This window comes from Pelophylax lessonae (assembly GCF_965119305.1).
Source record: "Pelophylax lessonae genome assembly, chromosome: 4".
Classification (NCBI taxonomy): Eukaryota; Metazoa; Chordata; class Amphibia; order Anura; family Ranidae; genus Pelophylax; species Pelophylax lessonae.
Genome location: NC_138771.1, coordinates 565,279,662 through 565,296,027, shown reverse-complemented (window position 1 = coordinate 565,296,027; position 16,366 = coordinate 565,279,662). Strand labels below are relative to the sequence as shown.

The 16,366-nt window shown below is 41.9% G+C and overlaps 1 protein-coding gene across 1 annotated transcript in view; it reads left to right on the top strand.

Moving 5' to 3' along the window:
* DOK2 (docking protein 2) overlaps positions 1-16,366 on the top strand; it is a 72,459-nt gene that overhangs the window by 47,097 nt on the left and 8,996 nt on the right. Inside the window, exons 2-3 of the mRNA XM_082253399.1 lie at positions 4,312-4,599; positions 15,765-15,870. Of these exons, the coding sequence (XP_082109525.1) occupies positions 4,312-4,599; positions 15,765-15,870 (394 nt within the window). The remainder of the gene's footprint in view (positions 1-4,311; positions 4,600-15,764; positions 15,871-16,366) is intronic.

The following is a 16,366-nucleotide window of genomic DNA, read 5'->3' as shown; positions in this document are numbered from 1 at the left end:
GGAACTTGACTGGCCTGTACTGAGTCCTGACCTCAACCCGTTAGAACACCTTTGGAATAAATTAGAGCGGAGACTGTGGCTGACCTCACAAATGCGCTTCTGGAAGAATGAGAAACAAAGAAGGAAACGTCCCATGGGGATTTGAATGGACAAGGTCAATCAGAGGGTATGAGGAGTAGGTGGCAATAAAAAAAGTATAATAGAATAAAAACAATAATTTATTGAACAAGATTAAAATTGTATAAACTCATGGAACATGCAACAATTCTAACAATGTCTCACAGTCTTTTATTTCATCTTTTATTTTTTGATGAAAATACTTTGTAGATTGCAGGTTTGCCTTTGTTGATGATGATGCGGCTATGCAGCGCTCCCCGGCACGCGCAGGCCCCACGCTTAGGCTTCTGGAGCTTGTAGTTTTAGGGTGCCGAATCAGTGCAGAGAGGGACGATGTCACTTTGTGATGTCTATCCGTATCTCCCATGCACATACACGGACTGATACATCTTGTCCGTGGCCTGGGCCCTCGCACGCATGTCAGCAGTCCTCTGACATCTGACCCCGCCGCGCCGAGCATGCGCAGTGGCGCCGAATGCCATAGTGACTGGGAAATCAGTCTAGGGGACCCTTGGATGATGTTCTCCTCTTACCTCCTTCCTTTTGGGATGTCAGGAAGCCACTCTTTGACGTAGGGGGGACACTTACACAGGTGAGACACATTCACTTGATTACCTGGTGAACCTTTAGGATATATAACGCGGATGTTTTTCCATCTCCCATACCGGCGGTCATCAGTTGGTCAATGTGTGTGATGAACAGGTTGAGATAGGATGCCCTACACAGGTACGATTGGGCCTTCCTTTCCTCTCCCCCTTGTCCCTCTTACCCCCCCCCGACCTCTCTCTCCCCCTCTTCTACTATAATATACATCCCTTTTGTATATACATCCTCAAATTAACTATATATATTTTTTTTTACGCCCCCATTTTTCCCCCTCCCCCCTTTTTTCTCTCTCTCTCTCCAAGTTGTCCTCCCTTTTATAGCGATCCTCACGAGCGTTTCTGTCTTTGACGCATCTGTGGGCAAGGACACTGCAAATAAAACCCCGGGCAATCTCAAATTTATTTACCATAAGTGCCTCTATATTAAACCACGGCCTTGAATTTTTATGTTTTTCCACTTGTGAATACCCTTCTCTCTTTGAGAGACTAGCTGTTGCTGCTGGGGCCAACATATCATTGCTTTTATCCCTTTCTTTGCCAAATGTATATGCTGACACAATTGCACATACCGACCGTAAATATGACATGCAGTCTCCATGTTCTATATCAGTAGATTCATATTGCTTTTGAAAATGTAAGTTTCTCTATACTTTTTTGGTTTGCTTTTTACTTTGAACATAACACTAATTTCAGTGCATAATTGTATTCTATAGGTCTAACATGTCTATGCTCTCAATTTTCCCTGAGGAAGAAATCAATATAGGTTTTGAAACATGTCGGGATGTCTATATGTTGCATAATTGATCAGTTGTTTCACCTCTTGATACTGACCTTATGCGCCAGACCTGAGCAAAGCCCCCACCAGTTTGGTATTGTGTTATGTGTACACTGTACTGTGAGACATTGTTAGAATTGTTGCATGTTCCAGGAATTTATACAATTTTAATCTTGTTCAATAAAAGATTGTTTTTATTCTATTATACTTTCTTTGTTGCTACCTACTCCTCATACCCCCTGATCGCCTTGTCCATTCAAATCCCAGTGGGACGTTTCCTGTTTTGTTTCTCATGTGTATTGTTGGGGAGGTGATTTAGGCCGGTTTTAGGTGAACACGCCTATTTGCCTTATGTGCTTCTGGAAGAATAGTCAAACATTCCCATAGACACACTCCTAAACCTTGTGGACAGCCTTCCCAGAAGAGTTAAAGCTGTTATAGCTGCATAGGATGGGTCAACTCAATATTGAACCCTACGGACTAAGACTGGGATGTCATTAAAGTTCATGTGCGTGTAAAGGCAGGTATTCCATTACTTTTGGTAATATAGTGTATGTGTTTATCTTGTGTGGTAGCACTGTCTAATTTTTAGATTTTTGTATGATCATATCAAAGATATAGCAGCTACACTCATTTATTTATTAAAGGAATTGAAAAGTCAAAAGGTTTTTTATCTTAATACATTCTATGCATTAAGATAAAAAGCCACGACACCATTGGCTCCCTCAGCTGTCAATCAAAGTCGGTTAGCCAATCAGGAGAGGGAGGGGCAGGGCCAAGCGGCAGCTCCATGTTTAAATGGACACACAGAGCTGCAGCTTGGCTCAGGTGCCCCCATAGCAAGCTGTTTGCTGTGGGGGCACTCGACAGGAGGGAGGGGCCAGGAGCACAGAAGAGGGACCCAAGAAGAAGAGGGTCAGGGCTGCTCTGTGCAAAACCAACTGCACAGAGGAGGTAAGTATAACATATTTGTTATTTATTTATTTTTTTTAAAAGGAGACTTTACAATCACTTTAAGTTATTGTGATACTACGGCACAGTTCAGAATCATCGCTATAATTATGGGTGAATGCCAGTAGGATGATTTGCCCAGTTCTAACATCTTTTAGGTCCATGTCTATGAGACCAGAGGCGTAAATATAGGTTATGTGACTGCCATTTGGTCTGGCTAAACATTTTGGTACCGTATATAGACTATATCCTATACCTTGTTGTTGTGCGTTTTACATGTTCGAGAATATTATTCTGAACGAGTATAACGAGTTCTTTTTGATCTAATAATTTATTTTTAAAAGCATATACCAATCTTAGTGAAAAGTCTACAGTATGGAATATATAAGAACATTTATTCACAAGCATGTATTCACAATAAATGATCAAACTTGAGATGACGCAAAAAGATAACCTTACATAAAATACAAACAAAAACGATAAATGCAATGTGATATTTAGCTTAATGATGAAAGTAAAAATATAGCAAGATTACATTTTCCCAGATGTAGTAGCATAAACCATATTTAAGTGTGCTATATAATCAGATCTTAATTGTCTGCGAATTGCGCAGCCGACAGTCACTCCACTGCAGATGGAGCGAGAATAGGCCATGCAAAACGAGAGACTAATACGCCAATATGCGCTAAATCTGATATTAATAAAAATGTATAAAAACCAAAAATCACCTCTTAGAAAAAAATCTACATATGGTTAATACGGCTGGGACTGTAATCTCGTTACCCTTAAATATGAAATATAAAACATATAAGGAAGAAAATAAATGATAGTAAATAATATCAAATAACAGCAAGGTATATTTACCATATTTAAAATGGCTGCTGGGTGCAGGGTCAAACAAGCCGGGTAGGTAATGGTTGGGCAGGAAGGACATAGACGATAGGCAGCAGAGTAATCGGGTCACAAGCCGGGTCGGTACCAGGAGAGCAGCAATGCAGGATCAACAGGCAGAAGCGAAATCCAGAAGACAAGCCAGGGTCAGGGTAGGAAGCAGACAAGCATAGGTTAGAGGCAACAAGCCGGATCAAGATCAGAAGTCACAAGAAGTCAGGAACAGTACACAGGAAGCTGCAATGAATCCATGCAGAGAGTCAGTTTAAATAGCCAGCTTGGCGCCATCTAATGGCGGGAAGTTCTAACTACCTTATGGACCAGACTTCTCTGACAAATTGTCTGTATGACACAATCTCTACCCCCGTCTTTGGTGTAGATAAATAAATTACAGGTTCTTCTCTTTGTCCAGGTAGTTTTCCGTTTGTTTGTCTTCTCATGGTAGAAACAATAGTTTTTTTATTAGGGAATGGGTGAACACAGGTGTGATCCTGAATTTGAGTTTTGGCCATTGTGTGTTAAAACATCTAATGGCCAGAACATAATGTTTTATGATCTCCCTGGTTTATCTCCTTTCATGACCAGGGGAAAAATGGCTTTTTATCCTTTGAGGTCCGTTGTATGTAAACCTTCCCCCCAAGGCCGTTCCAACTGGGATAAGCAATTTAGTCGCCTGCCTCTCCAGAGCATTATATTCAAAGTTTACCAAACACAATTTCCTTTTGGGGGCAGACGACATAGCCTCTCATCTCAAAGTGCATGTAAATAAAACAAATTCAACAATGGATGCAATGTGTGCTTCAAACTGAAGGGGTTTTGACTGAATCAGGTCATTTGAGGCCTCAAAGTTCACAATTCTTGACCTGTAATAGGAAAAATGTATTTCTATTTCGTACTGGAAGTCTAACATTGTGTAATGTACTTTTGCCTTCTATAGAGAAGAGAATGACCCTTCTCTTTTTGTTGTTACAGAAGTGGAAGAAGGTATGGGGAGTTTTGTATGGAACTACGCCCACAGGATTGGCCCGCTTAGAGATGTACGAAGGTTTTCAGCCCCCGGAGATTGGCCGCAAGCAAGAGTGCTGGAAAATACTTCAGCTCAGCGAATGTGTGAGCTTATCAGAGCGCTCTGGTGAGAGCAGCCCAAAGGACACCCGGGTCTTCAGCATTGAGACTACACAGAGGGTATACCTTATTGCCAGTGAGGCCTCTGAACACCCAAATTGGGTGAGGGTACTCTGCAGCTTGGCATTTCCTCAGGTGAGATGTAAATCCTGCAAGTATGTTAAAGCTTTGGCCGCATGCAGCTTTTTCCTTTTTACTTTGTACGTTCGTGTTGTCTATTTGTACTTTGAATGTTAGAGGTTCTGTGTTATTGGCAAGTATTTTGTACTTCTGGTTTGCTGTACTACTACCCTACCTCGCTTCCATGCTTAACCATTACCCTAACCCCTAAACCTGATCTCTAAGGTGGTATTAAACCCAAAAACACACATTTATTATATCGCAGCTTACCAATTCCTAAATACAATGGCTGCATTCTGTTTTATTAGTCTTTCTTTCTTTTATTTTCACATGGAGATCTGGGCAGTAAGTTTGTTGTTTTTCAAAAGAACAAGATTTTTTTGCAGATGTAATAAGTTGCAGGGATGAGACAAACCATTCAACACTGGCAGAGCTGGTTACAATGATCAGTTTTATTTATTTATGTAAAACCTTTATCCTAAAAGGAAATAGACTGTTGCTGTCAATGCTTATAAAGTGTAAACTGGAGTTTGGTTTCAATTTGTTAGTGTATTTAAATATACTAATATATTTAACACTCCCCTCCCTTTAGACTGACAATGCTGCTGTCCAAATGTGCACCTTGTGAGCCTTCATCCAGAGTGGAGGCACTCTAATGCGGGAGGTGTGTTATTGGCCAGATCACCAGATGAAAACAGAGGTAAAAATGGCTAAAAAAAAAAAGAAAAGCAATGCAGCCACCACATGTAATGCTTGATAAACCGCAATATATTACATATTTGGTTTTGGCTTTAATACTCCTTTAAAGCGGTAGTATACCAATTTTTGTGACTTTTACCTACAGGTAAGCCTATAATAAGGCTTAACTGTAGGTACAATTAATATCTCCTAAACCTGCACAGTTTAGGAGATATTTGCCCTGCATGCAGCCGCTGACGTCTGCGGCGCATGCGCTCTGCCGGATCTTGCCGGATCGTGAAACTCCTGCGCGCATGCGCGGGAGTGACGTCATCGCGGCTCCAGCCACCCACAGCGCCGGAGCCGCCGAACCCAGAAGAGACACCGAGGGAGCATGTCAGCTCCCACAGCAGTGTCCGGGGGTCCCTGTCGGGGCTTCGTTTTAAGGTAAGTATTTCATAATGAGCTAGTATGCAATGCATACTAGCTCATTATGCCTTTGTTTTGCAGGGTTTTTTTTTTTTTTTTTTTTTTCAGTATACAACCGCTTTAAACTCAACCAATTTCTTAAAGCGGTATTAAAAGCAAACCAAAAATGTCATATATTGCAGTTTACCAATCTTTAGATTTGGTGGCTGCATTTTTCTTTTAATTTATCCTGATGATACTGCCAGTAACACATTTCCCATCTTAGGGTTTCTCCACTCTGGATGGAATGGAGCTTTTTCTTTCCTTTTGGGATCAAGATTTTGCATAAATAAATAAAAGCTGACCATTGTAAGCACATCTGTCAAGTTAAATGATTTGTCTAAACCCTAAGCTGCCACTTTTACTGGAATCCTTGGTCTGTTAAGTGAAATTAAAACAACATAATTACTGGTAGGATCAACTTGTTAAAATAAAGGAAAAAAAAGCCTAAAAATAAAACCACATCAAAAACAAACAGAAATTCCCAGCTCACTTACCAGTTAGCCTGCAATAAAACGGAACTGACCCTGTGTAACAGTTCACGCTAAAAACAAGGCGGTTAGTCGCACACATTTGCAAACATATGTGTAAGCTGCAGTGGCCACGTCAAGGCACCCCACTTTACTGCTGTCCTAACTCTATAATTTTGAGTCTCCCAAATTGGATCACATATATAGCAGTTGGATAGGTTAACCTCTTCCTGCCGGCCGCACGCATATATGTAGCCTCTTGGTGGGCACATATATGCGGCCCTATGTAAACTGTACTGTAAACTCTGCTGACAGCTCGAGCCCTGTGTTCTCCCAGCACAGTCACTAGCTGGAACTGGAAAGCTCCCGATGCATACTTGTGATCGAAAGCTTTCTGATCATGTGATCACTATGACAGCCAATCGCAGCGGTCACATAACTTGAATGCCCGTCTCCGCCTCCTGGCATCTAGAAGTTCCTAAAGGGCTGGGAGGTGAAGGCGGAAAGGGGTTAAGGGCAGGTTGCCTTGAGGAACACCCAGCAAGGGCACAATGGTAGCTGAAGGTATCCCATGAATGCCCGCACTAATTCACCAACTGTAAAAACAAATGGCAACCTTCCCAACCTATAACTAGCCTTCACTGCAAGGAGCACATGAAAAGACAACACATACAGTAAAACCAAAAAAAAAAAATGCCCAGCTAGCCTGCAACAAAACCGAACTGACCCTGTCCAACAGTTTTTTATAAAAAGAAATCTACTGGAGCAACCACTTCTACGAATTGGTGATCAGCATTGTAAGAACTTTATTGTTTATGGTTTTAATATCATTTTAAGGATAAATAACTCCACAGTGCTTGGAGCTACAGATATCAGTGGGGGCTTGTTTTAAAGTTTATTACAGGTTGCTGAGAAAATGATGTAAATATCTGACTGCCCATAGCCCCAAAAACAGTACCAACAAAAGAAAAAAGATATCCCTGAGAGAATAAATGCTTATATGTCCTGCCGTCCACTCCACTGTTCTCTTGTAGAGAGAAAAATGGCTGAATAATCTTCAGCATTTTCACACTTCTCATGTTATGTTAAAAAACGATAAAATTGCTACCTACTGTGAAAATAAGGCACTACCATGCTTTAACCCTTCTGGGAGGAATCTGCTATATGAATCCAAAATACTAATATTCAGTCACACTTATTGTGCCCTGCATCCTCCTGAGCCCTACAAATGGCCCATCACTCTGATGGGGGGAGGGGAGCGGGGAGCAAGGGGAACTGGTGCCCATAGCAACAACTCCTCTTCCATTGTCATTTCTACAGCCCATAATAAATATAGAAACAATCCTGTTAGCACGCCTTTCATGCATCAGCCCCTATATTATTTTTTAAATCTTGGAGATGGGTTACTTAAACATCGGTGAACAAAGAAATAGTGGATCTCCTGATGTCAAAGAAAAGTATAGTATTTACATTATAAATAGATTGGTTGAGATAAATGTTCTTTTAATATGCTTTTAACAAGCAAGTTTGAGTAGATAGCATGGCATGTGTTCAAGTGCATTATTGATGGGGAATGGTGCATCTGTTGCTAATACTAATGACGAAATGTAAAAAAAAAAAACATATGCAGTACATCTTTGCAATTAATGCACATTTTCTCCTTTAACTCTTTCACTGCTGCTGATGTATGTAATACATTGGCAGCTTCGGGGGAATTTACACTCACCTCTGGCTGTTGCACCACATTACAAGCCAACTGCCAGATTTCACAAGGCTATACAGCCGCTGGGTCACTTCCATGGACTCCTGAAACCTGAATCCGCTTGCTGTTTTTCCCTAGCTAGTATAAACCTGGAAGCAAGGAGGGTTTAGTAATTTCTGGCTTCTGCTGTCACTTTCCCTGGCCACTGTGGCTGAGAAAGAAACTAATGGAGCACCATCTGCACTGTATTAGCTTCAGTGGAGTAGAGGGAAAATTTTGGGAGTCATTTAGGAACCCCTAATAGAATCTGTCACTATACATATGCTATCACACAGAGGGCTATTGGCAATAAAATTAAAGAGGAAGTAAAGCACTGACTTTCTTTTCTGACCTGCAAAGTGAAGGCATAATGTTCTAGTATGCTTTGCGAATGAAGCTCTCGTTTGTCACCACTGGAGGCCGCATCCATCTTCTCCCGTCTTCCTTCCGGGTCTGGGGACTCCAGGTGTGTGACTGTCAGAAACCGCGTGACGTCACTCCCGCACATGCACAGGACTCTGAAGACTCCTTCAGAGCGCATGAACCGATAACGTCATCAGCTGCATATACAGTAAATATCTCCTAATCGGTACACGTTTAGAAGATTTTTACAGTACCTCTAGGTAAGCCTTATTATAGGCTTAAATATAGGGTCAAACAATCGATGGAAGTTTACTTCCACTTTAAGGCCCCTCTCACACCTATGCGACCTAAAAGTCGCGCAATTTTACTGTGATTTTGCTGCAATTTTTTTGCCATGATTTTGCAGTGATTTTACCGCGGTTTTGATGCATTTTTGATTGGACTTGAAGCAATGCGTAGGTCTGTGGACCTCAAAACGCATTAAAATTGGCCCAAAGTAGTGCAGGGACTACTTTGAAGTTGTATAGATATAAACGGTACTCATTGGAAATCATGGAGTACGGCTTGTCGTGCGACTTTGAAGTCCCAAATTGCAGGACAAGTCGCACAAGTGTGAAAGGGGGTCTAAAGAAGAAATACAGCCAAAGTTCGTTTGGCTGTACTTCTCCTGTGGATAACAGGAGTGCAGTTTGTTCTGCACCCCCGTGACCCGTTTTCACATCACAGAACTGGTCCAAGCTCAGGCAAGATCTCGACAATGGAGTTGGGATCGGCCCGCATGCCTGGATCGACACCCAGCTCAGCCTCTGAAAGCTGCTGAAAGCCTCAGCTGCCCACTCCTGCCTCCTCCACAGCCCAGCGCTTCAGCGAGAGACAGGGGGGAGGGGGGGGGGGCAGAGAGCTGCTGCTCATGGAGCTGTGAGAACCGAGCGACTGGTGGTGTTTGAGGCACCAGGGGACAGATGCCACATCGGACCAATGCTGCATCCACCTAACTATGATTTAAAAAAAGAAAAAACACCATACATCTTTTAGGTAAAACGCGGTGGGGGCGTCTATGTATGAAATTGCTGATTGTGCTACATATGTTATATTCATTTTTGATATGGAGACTAGCATGCAAAAAAAAATAATTTGTTTGATAGCCTCATTGTGTGTACTAGGCTTTAAACTTTCCCGCACTGTTGAAAGCTGCATTGATTCTGAGAAATGAGCTATTGTATCCTGTACCAAAGTGAAGGTCAGCAGGAGGCAATAATAAGAGCTGCAGAAGACCCGGGAGATCGACACTCCCAGAAGTGTCAGACAGTCTCCCTGAGGACTTCACATAGGGATTTCCCAGGATTGGAGCAACGTTTAGCGATGCCAGATGCAGAAAAATGTAACTGTTTACAGTCTTCTTTTATAAGTATGCCTTGATTTAAAAGAGTATGGTTTTAGATAGAACTGAGAAGGATTACAACATTTGTCTATTGTAATTTCTGTATGTGTCCCACTGAGCTGATGTTTTGGCAGCCCATGTGTGCATGTGCATTTCCAATGAATAAGCAGCTGAAACCAAGAGAAACGCAGGGAAAAAAAGTCCCTGACCCTTTTTAAAAAAAGATGCTGCGTTTTTCAAGGTGTGGGGGTGCCATTAATTCTTATTGACACCCCCACGCATCTGCAAAAGAGCAGTGCTTTGTGCCTGTGGGACTGGAACGTGTGCATAATAGAGAACCTAAACCTAGCCTAAATACCCTCTGTGCACCCCCCAACACCCACCTTTAGGTTCTGACTGACATTTGGACAAGAAATAACAGGAAATCTCTCTAGTGGGAACACAGAAGTAAATTCTGACAAAGGATCTACCAGTACAGGATCTACCCTACAGCTGCATTCAGTTTACAGTCCACAGTACAGTTTCTATACCCGCCAGTCACTTAAATCAAGGCAGACAATTCTAAAGCTGGCCGTACACTAGTAAAATTTTGCTCAAATTTTTTTTATTTTAAGAACATGGACAATTTTTGGTTAAATGAACAAGTTTCTAACAGTGTATGTAGCTTTCATTCGGGAAAGTCCATTCATTCCAAAATTGAATGTTATAAGCAAACAAAATTTTGAAGTACTTTTAAGCAATATTCATTAAGTCATACAATGTACCAAAGCATTTTGTACAAATTTTTGTTCCATAATTTCCCAGTGTATGGGCAGCTTAAAGTATAACTAAAGGCAAAACCTTTTAGTTTTGGATAGAGTGGAGATGGATTAGAACAACTATTTAAATAATATTGCTGTCTGTGCCCCCGTTTGGGAGATTCACCCTCTCTATTTGTCCTGTTTACCATTATTAAAAGTGAAAGTAAGCATTGGTACGCTGGTGCTGTGGTAGCTAACTCAGCTACCTCTGGGGGCGCCCCGGGTTCGATTCCTGGCCAAAAAAAAAAAGTGAAAGTAGAAGAAAATCCCAAATTTTGGGTTGTCCCCAGAAAAGTAGTAGAAAGGAAATCTTCCAATGAGGACGCTAGTTCTGGTGACCTGGGGGGTCCCAGTAAATTCCCTTAATTTCTTCTAACATCCTGCTTTGGCTATGGCACAGGAAGTGACGATAAATCTCCCCAATGGGGACAATTACAGGGGCTATAACCCTCCCTTACCCTATCTAAAATGAAAAAAAAAAAAAAAACTTTTGCCTATAGTTCTACTTTAATACGAATTTTTACATCAGCTATATAATATCAGAGTGACTCCATACAGATGGGAGTGCCAAAATTCCTTTATAATACAACTTAACCCAAAAGAATAAATGGGACTTTACCGGCATTCCAAAACAGACATCTACATGAGGAAGTCTGGCCATACATTATACAATTGTCTTACAATTTTCTGTACAATTTTCTTTAGATTTACCTTCAACTACAGTATGTAGTACAAAGGCCTGCCTTATAGGATACAATTAAAAGTGTTGTTTTGTTTTGACCTCATGTTATATGGATTTTGGTAAATCTAATAGAAAATTGTACACAAAAATTGAACATGTATGGCCAGCCTAAAATCAAGTTTAAGAACAGCATTCATAGACAGGAATATTCTCCCTCCCCTAAAGAATGATTAAAAAATGCGTCAGAAATATCCCACACCCTGTTTGGACGTTTCAATTGACCACAATGTTATGTTGTAAGGTCTGTGGGATAATGGAGATGTATCCCTTAGCCCTCGTTCACGTTGAAGCGATTTGTTCAATCTCATGACAAGTCGCAGCTTATTGCCGGCATTGGCACCGTTCCAATCAGTGCGACGCCCACTTGCGGCGCCGCACTGTTTTGCAAAAGTAGCTCCTGCACTACTTTTTCTGATTTCGGGTGTGACTTCAATAGACATTTATGCATGAAGCTGCACAGATGTCTTTCAAGTTGAACCCGAAGTCACACTGAAATGCAGCTTTGAAATCGTGCAATTTTAAAGCCATGTCCAATGTGAACGAGGGCTAAAGAGAAGATTAAGTGCTTGATATATGTCAGCCAATTTCTCTTCTAAATGCTGTTCTATTGTTAGTAAAAATAAATATCTTGAATTGTGAATGTGAATGTCTGTTTTGGAATGCCAGTAAAGTCCTATTCATTCTTTTGGGTTGTTAAGTTGAATTCTTACATTAGGATTTGGACTAATTAAAAAATAAAATGTTTAATTGCCTATGTACCCAAACATACTACATTGTTACCTATTACACTTAACTATGCTGGGCAAAAAAGTAAAATGTGATGTGATTATTTTATTCTTTCCTGGACCCTATTGATACTGCACCAATTATCCGAAGACAGACAACTAAAGTAAATCCAGTCTGCATGTCTGCACGCTCACATAGCAGATTTTTGCAAACATAATTTGTATTTTACTGATAAAATACAGAAGGCAATTCCCTCTGGCCCCATGACGATCCCCCTGAATGACAAGATTGGACTACGCAGTTTCGTCTGAATCAATATAACCCGTTTTTTCTTTCCTGTAACAATAAGTGTTTACAGAGTTTTGAAAGCCTAACAGATGATCAAAAAGAAACAATCTAAAGAAAATGCTGCTGTCTTGAAAAAGCAAAGATATTTAGATATGCCAATAAAATCTTATTAAGGGGCAATTATATATATTTTTGTTTATTTTATTTTTTAAATTATATTTACCAGAGTTCAATTTTTCCATTACTTGTATAAATACTATACCACTGTTAACCCCACCACTTCTACTGTATGCCCTTTTGTGGATTGTCTTTCAACGGTTTCTAATATAAAAATGAATTTGTCTAGAACAGTCCTAACTTTAAACGGCTTTGCATACCAAAATGATTTTCGCACCTTTTTTTTTTTTTTTTTAATGACACACGGGACTCTCATTTCATAATTTGTTTGGGAAATGGGGAAAAATGTAAAAAAAAAAAGTGCACTTTCAGTTTGCTTATTGCATAACATTAGGGATGGGTCAAGGCAGAGGCGGAAGAGGCAACCACATTGGGTACCAAGCTGCAGGGGATGAAGCTGAGGCTGGACCCTCCCTGGTCTCTGTATCTCCCAGCCATGTCCTATACTGTTCAAGGCTGAGTTAAGTCCTGCAGATTTCACCAGGAGAGCGTGTCTCTCCCTGTTTAACCAGCAGCACTTAACCACTGTCAATGTACAGCTGCTGGGTTTGTAAATGGAGCACTGAAGATTATGCAGGGAGGGCCGTGCTCTCCCAACATGGGGCACTTTAACAAATTGTAGGCAGGAAGGGGTAAAAATGTTCAGTAAAGATTGATGTGTTGGTCTAGAGACCCTTCCTGGGGCGAAAACAGAAAATACTTCAAAAGAGACCCGAGGCACCTAATAGAAGACCTGGGGGCCAGGATCAAGCAACAACCCTCCTACTAAAGTAGCCTTATTTTTACAAGTGGGGATAGTGGCATGTTCCTCCTCCGAGTCACTCAGCAGTCTGTGCAGCCTTTTTTTTTGCAGTCTTTTTTTTTTTTTAAATCCGGTACTTTTTATTAACCACTTTAAGACCGGAAGGCCCCTTCCTGACCAGGCCCTACTACGCGATTCGGCACTGTGTTACTTTAATGGACTATTGCGCGGTCGTGCGACATTGTACCCAAACAAAATTTACATCCTTTTTCCCCCACAAATAGAGCTTTCTTTTGAGGGTATTTGATCACCTCTGCTATTTTAATTTTTTTCGCTATAAACAAAAAAAGAGCGACAATTTTGAAAAAAAAAAACAATATTTTTCACATTCTGCTATATGACATTCCCAAAAAAAAAAAATTTAAAAATCAATTTTTTTTACCATTTTAGGCCAATTTGTTTTCTGCTACATATTTTTGGTAAAAAAAATCACAATAAGCATATTTTGATTGGTTTGCGCAAAAGTTATCACGTCTACTAACTACGGGAAAGATTTATGTCATTTTTATTGTTTTTTTTTTACTAGTAATGGCAGCGATCTGCGATTTTTTGCGATACTACGACATTGCGGCGGACAGATCGGACCCCTAACCGACATTTTTGACACTTTTTGGGGTACCAGTGACATTACTACAGTAATCAGTGCTAAAAATATGCACTGTTACTGTAATAATGCCATTGGCATCAAGTGGTTAAATGTGAGCCTAGGGGGGTGATTCTAACTTTGGGGGGGGCGTGGCTTCTGAGATGATCATAGAGACATGTAATCCTATATAGCACGATCACATGAGCTCTGTGATCATCCCAGGGAGAAGAACGGTCGGCTGTGTTTACAACAGCCGACTGTCCTTCTCTTTCAGCAGAGAAAGATCGCGGTGTCAGGCGCCAATCAAAGCCACCTGACACACGCATCGGCTTCCCCGCTGACGAGCGGGGGCAGGAGCACGCCACCAGTGCCGCGCGCTCGCCCCTTAGCCTACTGAGAGCGAGTGACGTAGACCTACGCATGCAAACTCTATGCAGGTAGTCTCCTGGATGGGATTCAACCAGGAACCCTAATGCTGCACGGTGGATGTGCCAACCACTAAGCCACTGTGCTGCCTATTTAGAAAAATGACAGGCTAGGACCCAATTCCAATTTAGGCAATATGCATCAAAATACATATCACAGCAGCTCAGGGGCGTAACTACAGGGGTTGCAATTGCAACCTGACCCCATGCTACAGGGGGCCTGTGTGGCTCCCCTGTACACCTGGATAGAGCATGTAGAGAAATCACTGTGCTTCTTTTTCCTCCTGTAGCTACAGGAGGTAAATGGAGGAGATTGGTTCCTCTGTATGCTGCCCCCGCCACTCTTCCTTTCCAGTTCACTTGTTTTCTGCTGTCTCCAGGTCCCTGTGTGCTCCCCTGGTCCCCCCCCCCCCACACTGTGTTGCCCCCCCTCCCCCCACTCTGCTCCCTCCCCTCTCCTGCTGGCTGCTGCAGAGGATGTGCCACAAAAGAGAGCCAGAAAGGGGTCAGTAAATATGTAATTTACCAGCTCCTTCCTTTTCTGGATGGACAGAGTCATAGTCAGTGATATTGTAAAAAAAATAAAATGATTGAAAATAATACAATTAAAATACCAAAAAATAAAAACTACTGACACCAGTGGGTAAACTTCCAGGATCGCAAAGGTCACACTTGCAACCGGGCCCTGGCATTCCACCACTGTGGGGAGGCCCCACTACAGAGCTTGTGAAAAGGTCCCGTTGCGGGACCGTAATAAAGGGCCCTGCAATGAGAGTAAAGGGTCCCAGGATCAGAGGAAAGAGCCCCAGGCTTGAAGGGAAGGGCCCCGGCCAGGGTTCCAGGGGGCCCTTTATGGTTTCTTGCACCGGGCCCTGGCATTCCACCACCCTGGGGAGGCCCCACTGCAGAACTTGTGAAAGAGTCTCGCTGCGGGACCGTAATAAAGGGCCCCAGGATCAGTGGGAAGAGCCCCAGGCTTGAAGGGAAGGGCCCCGGCCAGGGGTCCAGGGGGCCCTTTATGGTTTCTTGCACCGGGCCCTGAAGGTTCTAGTTACGCCTCTGCAGCAGCTCATAAAAATAAAAAAGCCATAAAAAATGGTGCTATATCTACCCACAGACACCCACCCAGAGGCACTGTGCTTCTCTACTTCTGGATTGAATGATGTCCAGCATCAATCAATCCGCTTTCTGTGAGCCCAGAGCGTCAAGGCTCTGAGCCTCGCTTTCCATCACCATTCTGTGCAGCATTAATGATCTGCCCAGAAGAAGAAGAGGGTGAAGAGGACCTGTGACATCACTGGACTGAAGATACCTGAAGAAAAAGGTATGTATACGGATTTTCTTAAGGGATGTGAGGGTGCCCCAATGGGAGTGGAGATTCCAAGCCTACAGTTGGGTTTAAATTCTCAATAGTAGGGCAACACAGAAAGATCTCCAGTTATAATTTATTACCATTGTGGGAAAACATTTGTTCTCAAGGTGCAATTAAACAGACAAAATTCTCTGCAGTTACAAAGCTGTCTTTGATTCCAGGAACGACGGACTCTTGAGAGATTAGGCAGTCAGCCCTTGCCTTCAGAAGGACTCCAGCTGCAGGAAAACTCTCTATACAGCACAAGCCAGGAGGCCTCACCACCAGGTAAGAGTGATTCCTTCTTATATAGAAATGAGAGCTGGACACATCAAAGCTTCACTTTCCTTACAAAATATCATTTATATTGCTATAAAAGTCATTTTGTAATTTAACGTTAGCTTTTCGTTTCAATTGAAGTCTGGAGTTTGAATTTCCTAAAGCTGCCGAAATATATTTCAATATTTTTTTTTTTTCCACTATGGCACCATTACGTTTTTAGACTGAAGCTGGATCCACCTATTTGCGTAATTGGCAATCCGCTTCTCCCGCAAAACTGCACAAAGCTTTCGGTCAAACCTCGCATTCCCCAGCAATGAAATGTACTGCTATGGATTACTTGCCAAAGGGTGCTATGCATTTAAAGCTAAGGAATATATTATATTATATCTTCCCTGGTACCTCCTTTCCCCCGTTTTAACATGGTAATGAACTTTTCAAAGAAAACCTTTTTGTTTTTATTGTATACCCTATTTTTAAACTAGTGTTATCACTGGGCCTTTGT